General features: G+C 37.9%; 1 protein-coding gene and 1 long non-coding RNA gene across 5 annotated transcripts in view; one reads left to right on the top strand and one right to left on the bottom strand.

Moving 5' to 3' along the window:
- Positions 1 to 25552, bottom strand: part of BEND6 (BEN domain containing 6) — a 46704-nt gene that overhangs the window by 17151 nt on the left and 4001 nt on the right. For 2 of the 4 annotated variants that reach the window (XM_057493691.1, XM_036916306.2), the window contains exons 3-4: positions 10478 to 10697; positions 4890 to 5067 (exon numbers count right to left, since the gene is read on the bottom strand). In XM_057493691.1, coding sequence (XP_057349674.1) covers positions 4890 to 5067; positions 10478 to 10597 — 298 coding nt within the window. In that variant the 5' untranslated portion in view covers positions 10598 to 10697. Of the gene's footprint in view, positions 1 to 4889; positions 5068 to 10477; positions 10698 to 11754; positions 11813 to 25552 lie in introns of those variants that run through there. The other 2 variants (XM_036916302.2, XM_036916305.2) reach the window with 2 other exon arrangements.
- Positions 9609 to 24141, top strand: LOC118927743 (uncharacterized). Its single transcript, XR_005030946.2, has 3 exons — positions 9609 to 9714; positions 19041 to 19263; positions 22570 to 24141. It is a non-coding gene; the product is annotated as an uncharacterized LOC118927743 (long non-coding RNA).

Consider the following 25552-nt stretch of genomic DNA (forward strand, 5'->3'; position numbering starts at 1 on the left):
TTCTCTCATCTCTATTCCCTAACCACCCCCATCATAGTCCCTGAGATTTCACATTTCTCCAGATTTAGTCAGTCACCACTCATCCATCTACTTTTCAGCTTCTGAAATTTTATTGCATCTTTTATCTGCTGTGGTCTTCTCTTGATTTTCCTTTGTCCTTGTGCTTTTTGCATGTCAATTCATTTTTGGTGGGATTTCATGAAAGGAGGGAAATTCACACAAATTTAACTTAAGCTTTGTGTCATATTTAAATGAACCTGCACAAAACTTAATTGATTTTTGATTCCTTAATAAAATCTCATTAGTTATAAGAGTTTTCAATTGATGCTTTGTTTTTCCTAGGTATACATTCATTCTGTAGAAATAATGACAATTTAATATCCTCTAACAGTAGATATATCACTTTTTTCCTTTTATAACTTATTATGTTGGTCAGTTGTCATCTACAAAATATGTTTCAAATGCTTAACACATACACTTATTGCACCCACACATTTACTATTGTGAATGTCTACAATGGCATATATATTCTGTCCTTTTTCTTAGTAGGCTTTACAAACAGCGAAACAGCCCTGATTCTTAGTTCAAGGAGTAATTAGGAACATTACTGAGCAAAAGATAAACACTGTACTCTTTTCTTAGACCCCTTTCTTATTTGGATTATACATGAAATCTCAATTTTCTGGTATCTTCCTAGTTTCTAACTGTAGTTTCACAAGGAGACCTACCATGACCGTGCAAACACTCCCTTTCCTCAAATCTCAATCCTACTACTTTTTCCATAGCACTAATCACCAGGTAACATATTATATAATTTAATCAAAACATTTTTAATGGATTTTGATCATCTTGGTCCCCTAGAATGCAAGCTCCATGAGAGCAAGAGTGTTTGTCTGTTTTATCACTGGATTTTCCTAGGTATTTAGAACAGTGCCTGACATAGAATAGGGCTTTAGAGTTACCGAGTGAATAAATACATGTATGAATACTGCAGCAGCAGTTGGCAGTGCCCAACTTTTCTGTAGCCGGAAGTCCAGCCAATAGCCAACTTTACTACCTGGTTTCTAGGAGTACATTCTAGTGTGTGATATGGAAGGGGCAGAGGATATTAAATACATAATAGATTACACAGAATTTTAAGTGCCATAGAGGAAACAAAGCAGGGGAGGTGAGTTAAAAAAAAACAAAAAAAAAACCATTGGTGGAAGAGAGGTTGAAGTTTTAGATACAGAGAGGAGGTCAGGGAAAAGATGAATTTAGAGTGAAGACTTGAGGTAAGTGAGGGTGCAGACCATGTGGATAGTCGGGGGAAGAACATTTCAGGCTTAGGGAACGGTTGTACAAAGGCACTGAAGTAAGATCATGTCTTATTCTTCAAAGGGGAAGCAAGTGGTCTGGTGTGACTGGATCACAAAGCAGGGGGAAGAAGTAGAAAATCAGGCCACAGGGATACGTGGAAGGGAGGTGGCCAGATCACGTAAGGACTCAAAGATCATAAATATGACTTTAGTTTTATCCAGAGCAAGGTGGAAATGCACAGAAGGGTTTGAAAAGATGAGCGACATGAACTGACTTATGTTTAACAGGATCGTTCTGGCTGCTGTGTTGAGAACAGACTACAAGGAGCAAGAGCAGAAATAGTGACACCAGTTAGGAAGCTGCTGCCATGATAATCTAGGTGAGAGAGACAGTGGCTTGGATCAGAGTGGCAGTAGTGAGGGTGGTAAAGACGATTGTATTACAAAAGTATTTTGAAGGTAAAGCCAGTAGGATTTGCCAACAGACTGAGTGCAGGGTATGAAAGCAATATAAAAATACAAGATAACATTATGGGTTTTGGTATGAGAGTCTGGAACAATGAAGTTTGCATTAACCAAGATGAGGTGGAAAGAGAGAAACAAGTTGAGGGAAAAAGTCAAGAATATGGTTTGGGACATGTTAGTCTGAGATGCCTCCTAGATATGTCAAGTACACAGCTGGACAATGAGACTGGAGTTAAAGGGAGAAGTCCAGGCTGGGAATGGAAATATGAGAATCATAGCTTATTGATGGATTTTAACACCAAACCATTGGATGTAATCAGCTATGGAGCAAATGCAAATAGAAAGGAAAGAAGTCCAGGGACTGAGGCTGGGGCATCATCAAATATTTAGAAGGTAAGATGATCAAATGAATCAGCCAACTAGGCTAAGGAGGAAAGATCATCAGCACAGGAGGAAAACTGGTGAATGCGGTGCTCTAGAAGCCACATGAAGAACCTTTTTCAAGGAAGGGGACATAGCCAAATGTGTTAAGTGCTGGTAACAGGGCACTTAAGACGGCCATCGAGAAATGACCATTGAGGTTAGTAATACGGAATATTATAGGTTGAATTCTGTCCCCCCAAAAAGATATGTTACAGTCCTAACCCCAGTACCTCAGAATGTGACCTTATTAGAAATGGGGTCTTTACAGAGGTCATCAAGTTAAAATGAGGTCATTAGGGTGGACACTAATGCAATCTGCTGGTATCCTTTTAAAAAGGGAGAAATTTGGACACAGAGAGACAAGCGTACTGGGAAGACACCATGTAAAGTCAGCATCATGCTGCCTCGACCCAAGGCACAAGCAGACGCTAGGAGAGAGGCCATCCCCAGTGCCTTTGAGGGACCACGCATGGCCCAGCTGACACCGTGACTCTGGAATCCAGTCTCTAGAACTAGGAGAGCATTTCTGTTGTTTAAGCTACCTAATATGTGGTGGTTTGTCACTAGTAAACTAATATATGGAGGTTCATAAGAAGGGGATCATAAGAAGGGAAGTTACAGTGGAATGATCAGGCTGTAATTAAAGTGGGATCCAGAGAGATTAAAAGGGGAAAAATCAAACACAGTGTGTACTGTCAAGTTATTTAAGGAGGTTTCCTATAAAGGGAAGAAGAGAAACAGTGTGGAAAGTGTAGAAGGAAAAGGCCAGAAATACTTTTTTTTTAATGGGAGGAATAATAGTATGTCTGATGCTCATGAAAATGATTCACTAGAGAAGGAAAATTTCATCTTGCAGGAGAGTGGGGAGAATCTCTGGAGCTTTGCCCTGGATTAGGCGAAAGAGGATGGGATCTGACGCATAGATGGAGATTCTGCCTTTGGCTTAGGAAGATGGGTCGTAAGAGCAGAAGAGAAAGTGGAGACAAGCATGGATGCAGGGAAATGACAGTCCCAGCACATCCCCCAATTTCACAATGGAGAAGCAAAGTCATCAACTGAGAGTGAGGATCTGGGAGGAGGTGCGGGAAGTCAGCAGAGGGGAGAAACTAAACGGCAGCCGGTGAGCGCTGGAGAGAGAGAAGAAGCTGGTCATAGTAAGCGATTTGCCTCTCTTTAGAGTTTAAATTTATAGCAAAGATTGGTCTACTAATTTCCTTTTTTTGGGTTTATGTGTCAAGGTCTGGTTTCAATAAAAAGAGAGACAATAACAATAACTACCATTACTGAGCACCATCATGTACCAGGCACTGGGTAAATAAGGCATTTCTTCCAAGGATGTCCTTTGATCCTTATAGCAACAAGGTCCTGACAGGACGCCCCGAGGCAGGTGAAGCTGGGGCTGAGAGCGCGGTGAGGTGGTGAGGCCGGGGCTGCACGGCTAGCAGGCAGGGCTGAGATTCAAACCAAGGTCTCCAACATCAATACTTTTAACTAGCAGTTTATGCTAATTTTATAAACTAGCTTTTCATTTTACTCTAAATTCTTGAAGAGACTAAATAAAAATGAGAATTATCTGTCCTTTGAAATTCTCATCAGGAAAAACTATCAGTAAGTTATAAAAATAAAATTGAAAAAGATATAATGACTTGTTGATGGAATAAACATATTACTTTCATTCCTATGTGGCTGTTTCTATTTAAAACCAGGAAACCTTCAATTTAGTAAATATTCTCAGGAAAGCACATGAGCCATTACTCTGTCAACCTAGCTCATCATTCTGTTCTGTCTTCTATTATTTCTGACTCTAAAAATATAGTGGCACCGCCCTCTTTATTTCCATAGGCATCGCCCCAGGCGAAGCTGCCATCACGTTAGTCTGGGTGGCTGCAATTCCTTCTGTAAGTGGTTCTTACGCATTTTCTTTCTTGTTCCTCTCGTACTCATTCTGTACACAGCAGCCAGAGCGGTCTATTTTCAAAATGTTCTGTGTTTTTGCGGTTTTACAACAGAATGCTGTCCAACATAGGATATAATTGCCAACTACTCAGCTGTACAAAACAGGGCATGGTGCTTAACTACAAATGGAAAACATAATTTTTGAAAAATAAACACTTAAGCACAAGATATGATTCCACCAAAAGGCCTTATGCCAAGTGATTTTTAATTTGCTGAGCCCGATCTTTCTCTTTTTTAAGCCTTAAATGGAATATGATTATTTTCCCAAAGCATTCCTTCCAAAACCCAAACTAAAACTTAACATATGGAATCTTTAATTCTAGCAGTTCTCCAATGGATCACCGTAGGCTCCATTTTCTAGTGCTTTCCCTGGTAGAGGGGAATGAGGTAAGTATATCATGAGCGCCTTAACACGTTTGTTCTATCTTGCTGATCTTTTCTCTCTGGAACCTCACACAGTGAGTGGCCTATATAAAATGCTCAATAAATATCTGTTGAACGTTATTAAATGAACACAACATTTGGCATTTTGTAGCAATGATCTAAAATTTTCTAAGCAAAGAACTAGAAGCTTCAATAGAGTGCTTCTGTACTGTTGTGTAATCATAGATTTTAAGATATGATTTTTAATTTTTTCTCTAAGGTACTGATTTTCTTTTTCATTCTTGATAGCTGATTAGCAACACTGCTCACTCATACTGTATTTTTTCCCTTTCATCTAAAAATGTCAATTCTCTCAGAGTTTACCTTGAAGCATGACCAAGGACTGTCGGAGTCGGCTGTTTTCTTTCCGGGTGTTTGTGAGCTTTTGTTTCAGACATTTTATTTTCGTGCACAATTCCTCCTTTGACAATTCTGCTAAAGGCTCTTCATCCTCACTGGAGCTCTCACACAGCAGAAAGGTATTTCCTGAATATGGATCTCTCTGGAATACAAGGAAGGCGTAACAGAAGAGGTTTCAAAGTGACTTCATAATGGTTTATTCCATGTGCTGTGCACAGCAGGCGCTTAATCAGACCGATACATTCCAGCTGTTCCAGGCACGTCCTGGTCCAGGAGAGGAGCTGGGCCCCAACTGGTGATCCAGCCTGAGCTCTGTCTTCTGCTATCCGGGAAAACTCAGAATAAGGGAAGACATCAAAGTTCCATGCACATGTCTCTTGCAAAACAGATATCAGGAATCTGATTCTCTGCCTAACTTCTGTGAAAAATACTTTAACGATCAGCCAGACCATATGAACCTTTGTAACTCCTGCCTATCCTCCATTTCTCCGCTAACTCCTCATTCATAGCTTCTCTGCTGAGACTATGCAATGAGGCCGATTTGGGGGTTTATTGCATCAGATAAAAGGAGGCAGAATGTTCACTTAGAACACAGCATGTGTGTTTACCTTTTAGTTTTAAAAATAGTCATTAAGGTCAATGCAGGATGATAGTCTGAAAACTTCAGCATTTGAGTTGTAAAATCCAGGCTGTATTGAGACAGAAAAGAATTCTCTTAAATTACTAATCTGGAAAATTGGAGCATAGAATGGAATTTATAAAGATATACCTAGAAGCCTGGAGTATCAAGTTATTAAAAATAAGCTTTGGAGTAGAAGAGATAAAGGCAAGACAAAAGAAAGTTTTTTTTTCCTCCTGCACAGGAAGGGAAAAGGTGGCTGGTGTAGGCGGAGGAGCCTTGGGATAAGGAAGTGGAATGGCAGGAAGTCAGATTCAAGGGTCTGCGCTTCCTGCCCCAGTCCTTGGTGGGAAGAGAGATGAACCACAGGGGTAGGGATACACATAGAAACATCCAGATAATGAGGGGCAATCCCAGGGCAGCAGGACTGTCTCCTCTTTTGTCAGTGCATTAAAAAATTTATAAACCTAAAGAGGCATGCCTGGCATAACCTCAGGACAACATGGTTCCCTGCTGGGTCATGGATCAGAAATGACCAAAATTGGTGTCTAGATGAATGGACCGAGACAGCATCAAGACTCCCCAGAGCTCATGCAAAGCAGCAAGGGAATCCAAATGGTCCCTTTGTCCTGGTCAGGAAACAGGTAAATGCCAAGGGAACTGGAAACAGAAATCTTTTAGTATGTAGACAGGGGGGCCACAGGGTGCTGGAACCTTGTAGAAGATGGCAGTGGATGCCAGGATGGCAAACTTCAGCAGCCAGGGCCAATGGAACCCCCAAAGCACCTAGGAGTACTGGCTGTGTCTCAGCAGTAACACTGTTGGACACCTAGAAGCCAGGCAGGGAAGTTAGAACCTCAGCAGAAGGCCAGCTACCCTCCCCAGATGCTGGGACAATAGGCAAGACTACTGGAAACTTGGGTCACTTTCCACAAAAAGAAATAGAAAGCTGGGGGGAGGGTAAGAATCTAGGATCTATTGAGGTTTAAATCCCAAAATGACTGAAATTATACTGGTAGATCATAGGAACTTTCAATAGTTAGAACACTAATTGTAATTCCCTGCGAATGGACAATGGACAAGTTCAAATTTTTTTTTCTTTCTTTTCAAGCAAGAGATGGAGAATTGAGAGCCACATGAGATCAGCTATAGAAAATACAATTACAGTTTTGTATGATTTTATATGAGCTGCCATAGCACCCCTGGACTGCTCTTGCTGTTGTGTGAAAGGGAAATAAGCTTCTGTCTTGTATAAATCACTGTTATATCTGGGTCTTTGTTATGGCCTTTGCAACATCTGTCCTAACTATGCAGATGTTGGCACCTAGAAGCAGGATACCCCAAACCTGACATGTTTGAATTACTTAGAGGTCAGGTTTGGGGCAAAAAGAGCAGAGGTATAACATGCTGGAAAGCCCCTGACTCTTGTTAGACCTTGGTGACATATTTGGTGAAACTGTCACCTGGAATGCCTTGGAAGGCAGACCATGTGCTTACCGAGCCTGGAAAAAGAAAAATGCTGGAGTGTATCAGCGACTCTTGTCAGGGCTAGCCAGCTGACAGAGATGAGAGGCTGTCTTCTTCCATCTGCATTTGGAATGCAGCTTGCAATCTAAATGGACTGAATCCAGTAATGTTAAATCTTCAAAGTTTGAAAAAGCCAGTGACCTATCCATCTAAATGGTAGGATGTAATACTGTGATCCCAAGGCTTTCTCAAGAGTTTCTCTTCAGGTGTTTTCTGCCAGATACTGAGATCCATCCCAATGGTAAGGATCAGATTCGGTGTGTTGTCTTCAAGATTTTGTTTCCTATGACCATTAGAAAACTGCCACAGGTTACAGAGAAAAGAGGCTGAGCACATATGACCTCCTTGTCATAACAAAAGAGGAGAGTTTTCAGGCTTTTTTATGACCAAACAAGATCTTTGGCTGTAGATACTTACAATGGAACCAAACAGAAATAGTCTGGAAAGCTATTATGTTTTTGAGGAAAATACATCACTAAAGAAATCACAATACTGGCCTGCAAGGTCATGTGACTATTTTACCCCTCAAGGAACTACTGGGCTCCCCACACCTGCACCAGAAAATTGAAACAGGATGTCATTTTCTCCCATCAATTGTCAAAAATATGAAATACGGATATAAATATTGGCAGGGAAGTACAAATACAGGAACCCCTTATGCACTGTTCCTGGGCACATAGACTGATGTGGAAAGCAATCTAATAGTATTAGTCAAATGAACTAGAAATGAACATAATACTTATAAGCCATAAACTGTCCTTCAATATGAAAGGGAAAAAAGTTTCTTTATTCCAGAGAAATTCTTACACTGTTTCTTTAAAGGACATCTATGAAGGTATTTATTTTGTCATTGTTTCTAGTAACAAGATACTAGAGACAATCTAGGTGTTCATCTTTGGAGGAAAGGATAAATAAAATATGGTGCTATGCAATAGTTATACACAATGAATTAGATGTATAATAGCAAGGTAGATAGATGTTAAGAACAGTGCTGATTAAAAACATCAGAACTAGATTAAGGTGTGTATTATGATACCAGTGTCCTACTAAATGATGTATCCATAAGGTGGCACAGTGCAGTATGATTTGTAAAAAGGAAAAGAGTGGAAACCAGCCGCACACATCATAGGGGACTGGTTAAATAAATAATGGTACATAGACAGAGTGGAATAACATGGAGCTATAATAAAAGAAAGTTCTTTATATACTAGTGGAAAGATCTTCAGAATATATTAAGTAAAAAAGCAAAGCAGAAAGCAGCATATCTTGTCAGTTATATTTTGTGCAAAAGAGGGGATAAGAATATTTGCTTCAGCACTGTCGCAGGGGGCCATCAGGTGAGAAAATGGGGAGCAGCAGAAGTGAGGCTTAGAACCTCCCCCCTCATGTTCTGAGAGAAATCTTCTGCATACATGGATGTTTATTGCCCTTGTCTAGCTCGGATTAACACATAGTCTACAGGCACACACTTGATCATCTACATTTGCTCTCTTACAACACTAAACTATGTTTTCTACCTTTATCTTGTATCTACCTACCACTTCAGCATTTTATTAAAAATAATAACAATAAAGAGAGAAATGTGGTATCCACATATAAATCAAGTATAAAAATCAAATGAATATTCATATTTGAACTGACTGTTTATAGTTCATAATGCATGAGCAAAACCGAAAGTTTCTGTGATGACTGCCCTTGTACTGTTCACTATGTAGCTTATTCACTATGTAAGAATTTGTACTCCATGTAAGAACTTGTTGGTTAAGCTTCAAAAGATTGGAGACTGACGAAAAATAGGCTTGGGGTGGATTAATGATTGTGCATTGAGCATTGACTCCCCTATACAGAATTTTATTGTTGTTAACAACTATTTGATCAATAAATATGAGAGATGCCCACACACACACACACACACAAATATATATATATATATATATATATATATATATATATATATATATATATATATATAAACACACTTCCAATTGTAAAATAAATAAGTAACCGGGATGTAATGTATAGCATAAAGAATATAGTCAAAATACTGTAACAACTTGGTATGGTGATAGCTGGTACCTAGAATTATCATGTATATAAATGTTGAATCACTGTGTTGTACACCTGAAACTAATGTAATACTGTGTGTCAACTACCCTTCAATAAAAAAATAAATTAAAAAAAAAAAAAGAATATTTGCTTCATTTGAATAAAGAAAGACCTGGAAGGATAAACAAGAAAGCAGTAAATGTGGTTACCTGTATTTGGGGGGTGGGAGGTGGGAAGGGTTAATGGGAGCCGGGGATGTGAAGGAGAGTTTTCATCGCTTACTTAAAAATATATATATGTATAGTTTTTTTATTTTTTGATTGCTCAAGAAAGGTTTATTTTTTATTTAGATTTCTGACTCTGTCCTTGTGCCTTAAATACTGTCACAATTTTCTGCTCCTCTTTCAGAAAAGCTCTCTTGTCCTGTCGCAGACACATTTAGCACACACAGAACCACCGTAGACCCTGCTGACGTGTTTTTTTAAAATTTCAGACAATGTCATAAGAACTTTAGGTCACAGCACAAATTCCTCAAAGTTGTCCCGGGCACATGCCTCATGTGGATTTTGGTGCCTTCCCAACCTTCTGGGTATAAAGGTAAATAATTCTATTAGGGGTGAGGACAGCCTAGTTTTGATGGTGGCTGTATTACAGGACAGCCAATGATGGTATGTCAGATTCACGATTCTGAATGTCTCTAGACACCATCCCCAGAAGACTAAAAAATATTTTAAGCCACGTGAATACATAGTGTGTATTTTAAAAATTAGAATATATGCACATAAAACAATACATGTATTACAAAGACACACAAGTAAAAATATACAGGAAAAACATATTGATAACTTGTCCAAAGCATAGAAGAATGGGATGGGGAATTCAGATTAAAAAGAATAAATACATAAACAAATAAAAATAGGAAAAGGTCCCTGCCCAAAACAGTGATGATGATGGGTCACCAAGTGGAATAATTTTTTTAAAAAAGCAAGCAGTAAATCTTAAAGATGAGGTATTCCAATTTCGCCAATGTTTGTTTGTTTTTTTTGAGGGAAAACATTTTCCTACAGTTTGCTGTCAGATCTTTAATTTCTCAGACTATCAAGGAAAGTATGAACAATGGCATCATTGGTCATACGTAAACAGAAGCAGGTAAAATGTCTTTTGAGCATCTTTCTAACTCAACTTGTTCAACATTGAAAAGAGAACATGAACATGAACTTTTATTCCCTCAGCTGAATAAAGAATTAAAGAGAAGAATAAGTTAATAGAAGAAGAGAAAGTACTAATAAATAATGAAAGGAATGATGGAATTACGCTAGAGCTAGATAACAAAATTTTATCAAGGTAACAGAACACCAACCTGTCCTTTGTCCATGTCACTGTTTGCATTCTCTGAATCCATTGTGTCTGTTCTTTTCCTCTTTCCTTTTCTAAGAGCTTGGGTATTAGTAATTTCATCTGTTTGCAAGATCTTCTGCATTTTCTCAATTAGTTATCAAAGGTTTTCTGAAATTGTAGGAGGAGGGAATACCCATGTAGCTGATGCTATTCTGGATGTGGCCCAAAAGTTAATGTTTTTCCTTAAAAACAAAAACAAAAAGTATGTACATAATACACTTACAAACATATGTTTCATAATAGCACTAGCCACTCAAATAAACCATTTTTACTAAATGTGTCTTATCATACTTTCTCCCACTAACCAATTTAGTACACATTTTCATTTGATTCCAGTCTTTCAATTCCATCACCATGAAGACATCAAGTGTCCATGAAGTGACATGCAGTGAGCTGTCATTTACAGTTCAATAGTGTAAATTTTTTCCATCTTTACAAGTTTTTCTTGTCAATCAGTTATAAAGAATCTGAAGAACAACATGGGAACATTATAAATTGATGCAAACAGTACTTCAGAGTACTGAAGTTATATATCTTTAGGAAAAAAGACATTAATAATAGCAGATCTAATTGGGATAAAAATATTCCAAAGGGAGGTCAATAAGAATTGCTTAAAAGTTTGTTTTGTTTTTCTCTGAAAACTCTCAAGTTTTGAGATGGAAGTAAATTTAAGAATTGTACCACACAGAATGGGTAAAACTATCTCCAAGGCAACAATACATTTCATAAAACTTTTAAGAGATAATCATTTCTCAAAATTGATAAAGCAGATGACAATTTTTAGGTAAAATAGGGTTGAAATTTACTTTTGCTATGATTTTAGCATCCTTACTACTTGCATAATGCTTTTTTCATGAAAAGACTTTTAATTACAAATAATATAAAACTTTACAGAAAGGACTGAGTGTAAAGAAATATGTGGACGTTTAAGCAGAAAGTAACATATGTCCTTATTAAATTACACTAAGTATTTTCTTTTAGAAAATATGGTTCTTTTACCTATTTCAAGAGAAGTTCATATTCTCTATTCCACTCATAAAATTATATTTGGGATGGTGTTGCTGAAATTGCTTGTATGACACATGGCCCTGGATTGTCATATCTGACTCACAGAAATCAGAGATTTAGTTAATATCTAACTTCATTAATAATTTCAAAGATACAAGCAGCCAGGAGGCACAGGCAGAGAAGGGAGAGGTGTAGGGCATCCTGCAGGCTTTGTAGGTCCTTCCTTCTTACATCATATAGGTCCTCTGTGGTCTGGAATAATAGGTGAGACCTCTGAGGTTTGAGGGTCACTTCACACAGTGGGAAATGTTTAAGTTGTGACACAGCTCCATTTAATACCTCAGTATCACTTGCATGACGTTTTCTAGGGAGTTATAAATCCAAAGATTCTAGGCTTGCCATAAGCAATCCTAAATCAGAGATATACAGTTGAGAGCATTCCATAAATAAAAATTCTACTCCTAGCAAATATCATTAGTTTATTTACCCAGAGCAAGGTCAACAAACATTTTCTATAAAGGGTCACATAGTAAATATTTTAGGCTTTGCAGGTAGAGAAGCACAGTTGAGGATACTATGTAGGTACTTATCTAGCAAGAGAGAAAATAAAGTTTTACATAATTTTTATTCATAAAATTGAAAATATACTAACAATAATTGAATATAACTTTTGTAAGACAGGTCTATTAAAGAGAATGGAGTTAAAAAAAAAAACTAAACTCTTGTTCAGTTTGGGTTCAAAGTGTTCCCTGCCATCAAAAGCAATTGCAATTGCTCATTTGTTAGTGCTGACCTAGATGAGATTTTACATATTCATCTTTGAAAATGTGTTTCACACCGATGTACAGCCATATGCTGATATTAATACATAAGCTTGTAATTTTCTTAATTGAGATAAAATTCATATAAAACAAGATTCACCATTTAAAGTATATATTCAGTGGTTTTATTAAGTATGTTCACAATATTCTACAGCCATAACCTGGGAAGTCCATGTCTCCCAACACGAGATAATAATTTTAACTGGAAATTTAATATGTCTTTCACTTAGTAGACTCTTGTAGCCTTCTATTAAATTCTTTGATATTTGCCTTTTAGTGTACTATCACATTGCAGATTAATTACTTCCAATTAAGCTTTGGTAGAAGCTCCTCAGTTGCATGGTTAAATGTACTTAGAAATATGGAAATTTCCTTTGTATTTGCATTGAAGTCTGAAAGACAATGTTGGAACTGTAATTTGAACTTGAAAAATATATCCAGTGCATACTGTCTAACACCATGCACAAAGTAAACATGAAATGTATTAAAGACCTAAATATAAGACATGAAACCATAAAACTTTTAGAAGAAAACATAGGCAAAAATCTCTTGAACATAAGCATTAGTAATTTTATTCTGGACACACCTCCTTGGGCTAGGGAAACAAAAGCAAAAATAAACAAGTGTAACTACATCAAACTAAAAGGCCTCTATATGGGAAAGGACACCATCAAGAAAACAAAAAGGCAGCTTACAGTATGGGAGAATATATTCATAAAAGATTTTTCTGATAAGGGGTTAACATCCAAAATATATAAAGAACTCATAAACTCCTCAAAACCCAAAATACAAATAACCCAATTAAAAAATGGCAGAGGAACTGAACACACATTTTTCCAAAGAAGAAATACAGATGGCCAAAAGGCACATGAAAAGATGCTCCACATTGATATTCATTAGGAAAATACAAATCAGAACCACAGTGAGAACAACAACAAATGCTGGCAAGGATGTGGAGAAAGGGGAACCCTCCTGCACTGCTGGTGGGAATGTAAACTAGTTCAACCATTGTGGGAAGCAATATGGAGGTTCCTCAAAAAACTAAAAATAGAAATACCATTTGACCAGGGAATTCTACTCCTAGGAACTTACCCAAAGAATATAATTTCTCAGATTCAAAAAGACATATGCACCCCTATGTTTATTGCAGCATTATTTACAATAGCCAAGATATGGAAGCAACCTAAGTGTCCATCAGTAGATGACTGGATAAAGAAGAGGTGGTACATATACACAATGGAATACTACTCAGCCATAAGAAAAGAACAAATCCTACTATTTGCAACAACATGGATAGAGCTGGAGGATATTACACTCAGTGAAATAAGCCAGGCAGAGAAAGACAAGTACCAAATGATTTCCCTCATTTGTGGACTATAATGAAGCAGAATGGAAGGAACAAAACAGCAGTAGACTCACAGACTCCAAGAAGGGACTAGCGGTTACCAAAGGGGAGGGGTGGGAGAGAGTGCGTGGGGAGGGAGGGAGAAGGGGACTAAGGGGTATTATGATTGGCACACATGGTGTTGGGGGGATCATGGGGAAGACAGTGTCGCAGAGAAAAGGCAAACAGTGACTGTGGCATCTTACTATACTGTTGGGCAGTGATTGCATTGGGGTATGGTGGGGACACAATAACATGGGTGAAAGTAGTAACCCCATTGTTTTTTCATGTGAAACCTTCATAAGAGTGTATATCAATAATGCCTTAATAATAATAATAAAAAAAACCACAGTGAGTTATCACCTCTCACCAGTCTGAATGGCCACTATCGAAAAGACAAGAAATAACAAGTATGGCAAAGATGTGGAGAAAAGGTAACCCTCTTACACTGTTGATGGGAATATAAATTGGTGCAGCCACTATGGAAAGAAGTATGGAGATTCCTCAAAAACTAAAAATGGAAATACCATTAGACTCATTAACTCCTCTCCTAGGAATTTACCCATAGAAAACAAAATCCCTGATTTGAAAAGATATATGCACTCCTATGTTTATTGCCATATTATTTACAATAGTCAAGATATGTAAACAGCCAAAGTGTCCATCAGTGGGTGACTGGATAAAGAAGAGGTGGTACATATACACAATGGAATATTCATCCATAAAAAAGAAAGAAATCCTGCCATTTGCAACAACACAGACAGAGCTAGAGGGTATTATAATCAGTGAAATAAGCCAGGTGGAGAAAGAAAAATACCATATGATTTCACTTATATGTGGCACCTAAAAACAAAACAAACAAAGAAAATAGCAATAGACTCATAGACTTTGAGAAGAGGCGGATACCATGGTGGAGGGCTTGGGGTGGGTGGGTGAAATGGGTGAAAGGGATAAAGAGGCACAGAATCTCAATCATAATATAAAGTAGTCACAGGGATGAGACTCCACCATAGAGAATATGTTCAGTACATCTATAATATCTTTCTATGTTGACAGTAATTACACTGGTTGGGGTGAGGATTTAATAATGTATATAACTGCTGAATCACTCTTTTGTGTACTTGAAGTGAAGTTAATATTGTATATCAGCTATACTTCAATAAGGAAATATATCCAAAAAAAAAGAGAAAAAAGAAAAATAATATCCAGCGCAAATCTATGTGGGGATGAACATCTCATTTCTTGTTTCAACTTTTGACAGTGGTGGAAGTGTATAATGCAACTTGACATTCACTTATGAGTCACACATTACTTGAAATGCCTTTATCTCGGTGTAAGTTTTGCATATCAGTACTCTTTTTGTTTTATAATTTATTAATGAATTCATTAAGAAACATTATCAAATGTGCAGTGAAAGCTAAATTCTATTAGTTATTCAATGTTCCATAAGAGCATTTGAAGGCAGTTCTCATTCACAAAAATTTCAGTCTTGGCCCTCAGCTCAAACATTTGCAGCAAAACTTCACTACTGCTTAAGTTATTGAAATGCTGTATAGCAGGGCAAGTTAGAATATTTGGCTTCTATTTTTTTAAAGAATTTATAGAACTGATGAGGTCAAGTCCACAAGAATGAAGTTTACCATAGACACTATTTTATTGTTTCATTTATACATAATATTTTCAGAAGTAACCAAAGTGACCTTAAAATTTATATGGAAATACAAGAGATTTAGAGTGGCCAAGATCATCTTGAAAAAGAAGAAATTTGGATGACTCACACTTCCCAACTTCAAATTTTAACACAAAGCTACAGTAATTAAGACAATGTGGTACTGATATCAGGATAGACATATAAGTTATTGGAATAAAAGTGCAAGTCCAGGAACATGCATCTATGATCAATTGACTTTTTACAAGGATGCTGAGAATTAAATGAGCAAAGAAGAGTCTTTGCAAGAAATAGCGCTGAAACAATGCAAAAGAATGAATATACAAAAGAATGAATCTTACTCACACAATACACACAAATTAACTAAAAAAAATGTACATTTAGATCATAGACCTAAATGTAAGAACTAAAAAGAAAACAAGGGAGTAAATTTGTTGATCTTGGGCTAGGCAATGATTTTTGTAGATATGAAAACAAAAACATTATTTTCACAAATGAGATCATCAAGGAGGTAAAAAGACAACCACACAATGGAAAATATTTGAAAATAGGTCTCATGAGGGACTTGTATACAGGATATATAAAGAACTCTCACAATGCAATAATAAAAAGAGCAATAATCCAATTTTTAAAATAAGCAAAGGATTTAAGCAGACATTATTCTAAAGAAGATATACAAATAGTTGATAAGCACATGAAAAGTTGCTCAATATCATTAATCATTACAGAAATGCACATAAAACTATGATGAGAGGACACTATATCTATAATAAAAAAATAGAAAGTAACAAGTGTTGGTAAATATGTGCAGAAATTTGAACCCTTATACATTGCTGTTGGGATTGTAAAATAGTTTGGCAGTTCCCAATGTTAATGTTTAATGTTAAATGTTAAATGTTGAATGTTAAAAATTAAACATTAAGTCACCATTTGACATATCAATTCTACTCCTACATCAATTTATGCGAGAAATAAAAACACAAAAACTTATACACAAATGTTCACAGTAATATTCATGATAGTTAAAAAGGAGAAAAAAACCCAAATGTCTATCAACTTATGAAGAGATAAAGTGTAGTGTATCCTGTCAGTGAACTATTACTTAGCAATTAGAAGAAATTAAATTCTGATGCATGTTACCACATAAATGAACCTTGGAAACATTATGCTGAGTGGAAGACACCAGTCACAAAAGACCCCACATTGCATGATTCCATTTATATGAAATGTCAGGAATGGTCAAGTTTATAGAGACAAAATAGATTTCTTAGGGATGAGAGATTGGTGGAGGAGTGAGAGTAGGGGATGAATGGATAAACTGTTTCATAGAAGGGACAAAAATGTTTTTAAAAAATTGAATTTTACTAAAAAAATGTTAGTAATTGTTACACAGCCCTGTGAATATACAAAAAAGAAAAGTGCAAACACATTGAATTGTGTACTTCAAATGGCGAATTGCATGGTATGGGACTAATATTTTAGTAAAGGTATTTTAAAAACCATATATATGTAACAACCTTAGGGGGCTAATTTAACTTCCCTGTGATCACAGAGTTAATGAAAGGCAGAGCTGGGGAAAAACAAATAAATCATATATAACTGTTCCAAATATTTTCTGCAAAGTACCTGCTGACAAATAGTCAAAATATAGGCTTTAAAAGCATTATATTTTCACAGGCTTTGTAAATTTGCCCAACTAATACTTTTTCTGCTCCACACACATTTTCACCACCATCAATTATAGCACATCTTAGTAGATTCCACCTTAGGTTGATCTGAATTATTTTCTCAACGTCTTTGAAAGTATTCTCTCCCATAGTTTTTTCACAGACTACTTAGAGAGTCGAATTTGTCAGTCACTCTAAGCTCAGCAATTATTTCCCAAGTAAAGAAGAACAACTGAGCAGTATCAATAACATCTGTTGACTCATCAAGAGCCAAGGAAAACTCAAAGTCATTTGCCTTGTTTTTTAATTGATTATAATGTTGCTCCCAATGTCCTTGATTCTTTAGGGAACTGTTTTTGCTGAAAGGCTAATAGTCTTAAGTAAGTTTATGTTTTTCTGGGCACATGCCCTCAACTGCTTCAATCAAGTTTTATTTAATTAACCCACTATTGGTAAATGGCTTTCCTTGCTTGGCTAACAAATGAACCACTGGGAAATTTATTTTGGTTGCAGACTCATTTTCATTTTTTATTTTTGTGTAGAAATTCTGCTGTGATGAGATATTTCATTTCAAACTTTCTAATTTTTCTGACTGTTGCTGTCCTGAGTTGTGAATATTGTGATGAGTGCTTAGTTTAGTAATGTTGACAGATCATGTGCTTTTAACACAGCTATAGTGTCACTATAATAAACACAGTGCTTTGCCACCTAATTTGATAACAATCTCTGCTTTAAAATCTCAAAGTCCAGTTTTCTTTCCTTTTTTCTTGTTTTGACATAATTGGCATGCACTGGTAATAAAAAATTAATAAAATGCCATAGCATGACCATATGCATAACACTACAACACTGCCAAGTTATTATAACTGCATTACTGTGATTTGTGGTGCAATGAGCAGCAGTACAAAGTGAGGAGATTGTCTCATATAGTCTCTGTCAGAGCTACTCAGCTCTGCCCTCAGAGCCTGAAAGTAGCCATAAGCAATATGTAAACACACAAGTATGAGTGTGTTCCAATAAAACTTTATTTATGGTCCCATTTCGCACAAAGACTAAAGTCGACTTGCTCACCAAGAGTTCTTATTTCTGTAGTCCTGCTCAGACTGAGTGCTGCAGATCTTCCCTTTGCCCCTCCAGATCCCTTCTTCAGCCATCTCTACTCTGCTCCCTACGCCTGCAGGTTGGCCTATTTGGGCTCCCTCGCCCTCTTTCCATTGGGTTCAGCCAATGCAGTGCACAAGCAGATCAGAGAGAGGGAGGACAGTGAGTTAGGAGAATTATCCTCCTCCTTCCTCTACCTGTAGGGTCGCCTTAGATTTTCACAGTAGCCTTATCTATATGACCCTCTCCTTTCAGGTTGAAAATACCCACTTCCTTTCCTCTCCATTTGAGTCTAGGGCTGGTAGCATTTCCATTTTGACTAGCCCTGAGGTAGAGCACTATTCCCCCAGCTTCCCTGTACCTGGAAAATGGAATGGGTTCTCCCCTTACCCCAAATCATATGCTGAGACCCTGACCATCAAAGGTGCAGGTATTAGGTGGTGGGTCCTTGGGGAGGTAATTAGATAATGATGGGACAGACCTCATGAATGGGGTTAGTGCTCTCAAAGAACAGGCTTCAGAGAGATCCTTAGCCCCTTTGACCATGTGAGGACACAAAGAGAAGCTGGCAGTCTGCAGCCCGGAAGAGGGCCTTCACCGCAACCCAATCATGTTGACACCCTGATCGTGGACTTTTAGCTTCCAGAACCGTAAGAAGTAAGTTTCTGTTGTTTGTAAGGTATGCAGTCTCGGGTGTTTTGTTATAGCAGCCTGAATGGACTAAGAGACCAGCCACACATGTTAGCTTCATCATCTTACCAGAGTCTTTATGGTGCTCCTGAGTTGGCAAGAAAGCCAGGTGCTAAATGACTCAGCCTCTGTCTTATCTGTAATTAGGCAGTGCGACTGGCTTACTTTCATCTTGATGTGTTCAGGAAGAAGACTTCTACAGCAGAGAGGTAACAGCACAGAAAGCAGAGGCTGGGAACAGTGGGAGACAATCTTCATCTGCTCCACAATGTCACCCATTGTCTATGTCATGTGTGGAGCTATCTGAAACTTTGCACAAGAAAAGTATATGCAAAACTCAGAGGAACTTGGCAAGTTTTCCTATGGTTCAAGGGCAGCCAGAATCTTTTCTCAGAAATAGCAATTTTTGTGAGTATTTTCTCCTTGGCTATTATTCTGTTACTACTTGTCCCCCACACCCCCAACTCTTGATATTTATGTGCGTTTTCCCCATTTGTCAGAAACACAGGTGCAGAGTTAAGCCTAAAGAAGAGTAAGAATCAAAAGTTCTATTTTTAAGACAACTATACATCATGTAAATCACCTTCTACTTCACATTTTCTTGATTAATGTAGAACATTCTATTCATTTTGAAAGTTGAGGCCAAGGTGAGATCATTATGCTTTTTGCTCTAAGTAATCATATTCTAGAACATTAGTAAGTTCAGGCTAATTTTTAAAATTCACAAAATGTGATAATTCTGATACAAGAATCAATGTATATGAATAAAAATCAGGAGTGAATCAACTTTCAAATACTAATTTATCTTATCAACTATAACATGCAAGGACAAGCTAATTTCCCTTTGAAATATCTGCCCCATTATACCCTATATTAATATGACATATTAATATAATAAGTGGTTATCTTATTAATTTTGTACTTTTATAGTTTCAGAAGTTTAGGTCTAAACATAATTAATGTGCTGAGTCACGTATTGCAGATAATTTACCTAATAAATCATCTTAAGTAGTTTGCCTTCTCACCTACCACCAATAATTTTCTTGCTCTACTATTCTTATACCATGTTGAAGCAACATTAAAATTTTTAAAAAGCAACAATAAGCTACATTTCACATTCTTAAAGATGTTTCTTTACATCCTGTGAATAGGTCATTAGAAAAATACATTCATATATTTATGAGCTACAGTATTTTTCTGTCAGTAAATTCATAGAATAATAAGAATGAAAGGGAATGTAAAAGGCCATCTTCTCTCTGTACCTGCACTGCCAAGCTTGGGTGTGGGCACCTGCAGGGCAAGTGAGAACCAGGAAGTTAGTTAAGGAGGGAATGCAAGTAGTGACCAAACAAGGAAGCCCAAGGAGATGGAATGGACCTATCTAGTCCAGCTGAAGCCTAGAAAGTTACATGGAAGGAAGGAAGCATAGATGCATGCAGTGAATTCAAAGTATGGAGACCAAGCTCAAGGTTCAGTAGTGTTAAAGACTGAGAGGAACATGGGACTCAGTGGTGGCATTTTGGGACAATGTTGTGAGCCCATGATTCTATAGTAGAGAAATGGCTCGAACAGCCAGCAGGGGAGAGAACCTCAGGCAAATGTACATCCTTTCACAGAAAGAGGGGAAAGGCTAAACTTGTTCTTCTACCAAAGGATAGACAGCTTAGTGAAATACTTTTTGTTTTATTTGGTAGAGGTAAAGTCTTGCTATGTAGGTAGCCTGAATAGTTGTACAGTCTGAATCTCTTCCAAATATATTAGATGAAGAAGCAGGGTCATAAAAGTGGTTACAAACATAGGCTCTAGGATCAAACTGTTTGGATCCATAGCCATAGATCCAATACTTGGTAGCCATGTAATATTTCTGTGCCTGTTCCCCATCTTCAATAGAATAACTACCCCATCATGAGTTGATATGTTAAGTGTATTAATAACACATTAGCTTTTAATAGTATTTCTATTACTAATTGAAGGAGGAAGACCCAAATCCCCCTCATACAAGCTTAGATCAAGCACAGCGGGGAGGAGCAGAATGTCAAGAAACATTGTTAAATAACCTGGATGCTTATAATGCTATATTAAATTAGTCTCAATTTTAAAAACATAAAGAAAAAAATTATTAAAGCTATCTTTTTATGAAGGACAGCCTGTTAGTAATAGAGGTCTTTTTCCAAAGTGGTCCTCCGCCTGGCCCCCTACCCTTATTTAAGTTCTGGAGGTGCTTTGTCAAATTTACCCAAGTGATACTGATGGGGACATGGCAACGAAATGGTAAGAATGGATCTACAATTTTTTTTATTAATAAAATTTTATGTTGAGCTACATATAATAAAATACATGAATCTTAGTACACAGTTTGATGAACTTTGATATGTATATACACTGATGTAACCATCACCAAGGATCTGTAATTTTTTAATGAAAGGAGTCTTATTAGATTGAAAGATTAGAGGAGATGGTCTAGGCAAATTCCTCACAGGCTAAAGGAGAGGACCAGGTCTCCTGTGTGCCAGGAACAGCTGATCAGCTGTTGGGTCGGTCCTCACCCCTCTGCATATGGATAGACTACGGACAGTCAGAAGAGAGGAAGGTAGCTGTCCAGCAAGTCCCAACTGGGAAGTACCTACCTGAAGCTGCTGTGAGAATTACATGAGTAAATGTACGTAAAGCACTTAGCAGGAAGTGGATAGTAAGTTTTAGCTATTACTGAAAACAACACGCTGGTCCACCCAGAGGTAGCTAGCTGTTCCGTAACGAGGAAGCCCAGGACATGTTGTCCCATGGCCTTTGAGGGAGAGGGAGAAGTGAATGATTACCAACCAAGGGTACTGCTGCCCCTCAATCCAGGCACTAAGACCCAGACTTCAACAGCTCACAGATGGTAGATCACCAGGGGGTCTGGGACACTAACTGCAGTCCTACAGTATCTTCTCAAGATGGACTCCTGCCTCATTACAAATGGCCACAAAACAAAACTACAAAGAACAGTGCCCGCTAGACCTGGGGGTCTGAGAAACTTAGGGAATGGTATTGGTTCAAAGTCTGTCTCTGTGTGAAATGCATGAATGTTGTGCCATTAAACCCTTCAGAGCCTAGAGGGTCAGAAGGGAACTTGGAGGAACTAGAACCAGCCAGGCTGAGAGATCAGGACAGCCCTGGAAACTGGACCTACCCACTGGAGTGAGAGTCACACAGTACGGTCACAGTGATGGGAAGTTAAGACCTAGTGTCCTGAGAATATGGTGGTGGGAGTGGAGTTGAGGTTCACAAGTATGGCAAGTGTGGAAAGCTAGCGATAATGGGTAGAGCTGAGCACTGGGTGTGAAAAACCTCATAAGCTGTGGCTTGGAGCAGGATTTAGGAAGAATGGTTTCTATAGTCACCTGGGTATCTGGATATCTAGGAGTAAGTCCTTCTGCCTCTCTCCTAAGCCTTAAGACTATGGAGATCCTTGCAGACTCTGAGCTCAAGACTAAGTTTTAGGACCAGTTTTTGGCTCAGAGTGGGCTTATCGATTCAAACATCGAGATAGGTACTGGGACACTTCACTGGCGTGAAGGCAGCTCAGGCACCAGGTCGGCCCTTCTTCCCATGACAGAAGTCTCTGGAAGTGGCCCCAGAAAGTTAACAAAGGCTTGCCTTCTCAGGGTTAGAGCTGGCACTCCAATGACAGTTACCTTAGGGAGCTCACTGTCTCTCTCCCATTGTTTCAAGGTGTAAAAGGACAAGGAAACTCACAGCCCATGGTCTCTGCCTAGTCCTCGTGGAGCAGCATTCACCTGTATTTGGGAGATGCCCTTGAACTTCTATGTAGGTTAGAGTCCAGTTTCCTCAGCTCATCCTAGACTGACAGTGCTTGAGACCCTTTCCCAGTCTCAGGAGAGGTACCATGATATTAATGTTGTGGATTGAGAAAATAATTCAATACTGCAGAAGCCTTGGTATCTGTATGGATTTGTATGGTTCTGATTGATTCTCTCTCTCTCTCCTTTTTTTTTTGGTAATAACTTCTTCAGAACCTGATGAAAACTATGGATCAAGTCCCCCAAAAGAGACCCATATTTGTACATATAATTTCAGGTCCCTAAAAGCCTGTTCACGAATCCCAAGTTAAGAACACCTACAGCAGAGATAGGACCAGCAAAACAGGCTTTAGTTTTTTGGCTTTCTTCCTTGAAATATAAACTTTTATTATATTCTGATTTAGTTGCATTTTGGCCTGCTTTACTCCGAAGAGTGTTCGGGGGCTACAAAGACATTCTGAGGTGTCCTTTTCTTTCTGTTTTTAGATCTATGCTATATCATGACAATGGGATAATTTTAGTAACCTCTGGGACTATGTGTTATTGACACACCTTTTACTAATCAGTTACTCATCACAATTCTCTGTTCTCCTCGGTACACTTGCTACCTCTGTTCTTTTAGTGGCATTCTTTCTACTTATATGCTGATGCATTAGCATACAAATCTATAACCACAAAATATTTAATGCAAGAGTCCTACAAGAAATTATTATACAAAAATGGAGGAATATTAGCTATTAAATGTTGCTGTGATTTTATTAAGACAGTCTGGAATTTAATTCATAAACATTAGTTAGTTAGGTTTTTATTCATCTCATCACATTTTAACTATGCAACTATAAACCTCCTACCTTACCTTTTTCTGTTTTAAGAATGTAGAAATGCTTGCAGCTTATACAGCAACTCCTCCCTTGGATCTAGAAGGCACTAACTTCAGCTTTCAAACTTGCTTTGTCAATTGCCCATTCTTAGAAACGGTGGAAACATTTTACACTATGTGAATAATAATGAACAATGCTGCTCAGTGATTTATAACTCTAAGAGCTTTATAATTTGATTTATGAACAGCTCTCAAATTTTCCACTCGCAGTTCATAGAACTATGAGTAAATTTTCTAGCCAAGTGACTCAGTATTTTGCTGCATGACTAATCCCACACTCTGTGGAAAACTATATAAATGAATTCTATTTGCTTGTGGATAATAAATGATTACTTTCCAAAAACTGTCTGCAAAGCATTATGGAGTAGATGAATTCAATTACACTGATGTTTTAAACTTTCAAACTCAGCAGACATTTTTTGGGAAGTCTGTAATGCTCACAAGAAAGAACATTTTTTCCCCCCACAGTAGTATCAGGAATTCCACAACCCATAGGGCAACAAATCCTAATCAGGCTCTAAAATTTCTTAACTGTTAAAAGAACAATTTGGAATTATTCCAGTTGAAGTATTTTCTCTTCCAATGATTCCTTTATGTTATTTTAAAAGCTTTTATTATGATAAAATGAGCATAAAGCTCTTTCCCAGGGAATATTTGCTGAAAATAATACTTGATATTATTGAACCTAGTCATTTTTCCTTCAAAAACTCATATTTTAAAAAGGCAGTAGTGATCCAGCTGCATGATGGCTCCCCTGATTCTGTGGTTAGAAATCACCTCCAAGATTACATTAGATGATGTAGGTTCCTCCAGAGAACAGTTTCCTTACCTCCCATACAAGAACATGTATATCGTTGGCACAGGGCCTGGTCTTATACTGTCATGAAATAAACAGGCCATACATTTCCTTAGTTTTAACCTCTCAATTCCTTCCATGCTAATTAATTCTGTGAGTAAAGAACTTCAGTTGGGAACAAGTAGGTTACCAGCCCCAAATCAGTATGATTTACTTCTACTAATTTATTGCTACCATCATTCTTACCTAAACTTTTTGTTCTTAAGGGGATAATATTTCAAGGTAATGTCCTTGTGTGATTAAGGCTTGGGTAGTTTGCTTAGTTCCATATTGGTTTGTTATAAAAGCTTACAGACAACCTGGGCTACATTCCAAGGTTTTCCTTCTCTTTGCCCAGAAATCATTCTTCTATTCTGAGTATTGGTAGCCAGGGCTGGTGGGGAGAAGACTATGGGCAGGGAGCCATCAGAACTAGTCAGGGTCAATTTTAACTCTGCAGGGTCAAGAGCAGACTGAATGCAAGAGGAGCCAGCCTGGGGGACTCAGGGCATGTTAATACAATTAAACCAAGAATGCCCAGGAGAATTCCTTCTTCTCCCCTCTCTCCAACTCTTACTTTCTCTCCCACAGCTGGTTCCTTTTCCCAGGGTCCTCAGAAACTTGTTCAGGTACCTATATTGATGAAACAACCATTATTGGCCTTTGCTCAGGCTTTAGCTGCCTTTCTGCTCATCACTTTTAGAGCTAAATATCTTTAAAGATTGTGGACAGAGTTCTTTCCTCTGTTCCCCCTCCTACTCCGTCTTCAGTCCATTAGTGTCTGGTTTCAGCCTCTCCCACTACAATGACTCAGCTCCCTGGAAGGTTTCCAAAGGTGGCCCAGTCACCAGTTCTCAGTCTTCATCCTCCTAAACCTCATTTGTGCGTCTGTCCTTAAAAGTCACTAAACTGGAAGGCTTCCCACTTGGCTGGCATTGTCTTGCCTTCTGTTCTCCTTCTCCAGTCTGCAAGTGGAAGTCGTCTCCAAAGTTCTGATCCCAATTCTTTCTAAAGTTACTCTTACTTAGTCATTTCATCTGTATCCATGGCTTCAACTGTAATTTAGATCGATGGCTCCCAGTCTGTCCCTGGTTCCGACTGCTCCACCCATGTTTTCCGTGGGCTTGCTGGATAATTTTACATGGATGTCCTTCTGACATCTCCACCTCAGTGGGTCTC

Source organism: Manis pentadactyla, chromosome 16, assembly GCF_030020395.1.
Source record: "Manis pentadactyla isolate mManPen7 chromosome 16, mManPen7.hap1, whole genome shotgun sequence".
Classification (NCBI taxonomy): domain Eukaryota; kingdom Metazoa; phylum Chordata; class Mammalia; order Pholidota; family Manidae; genus Manis; species Manis pentadactyla.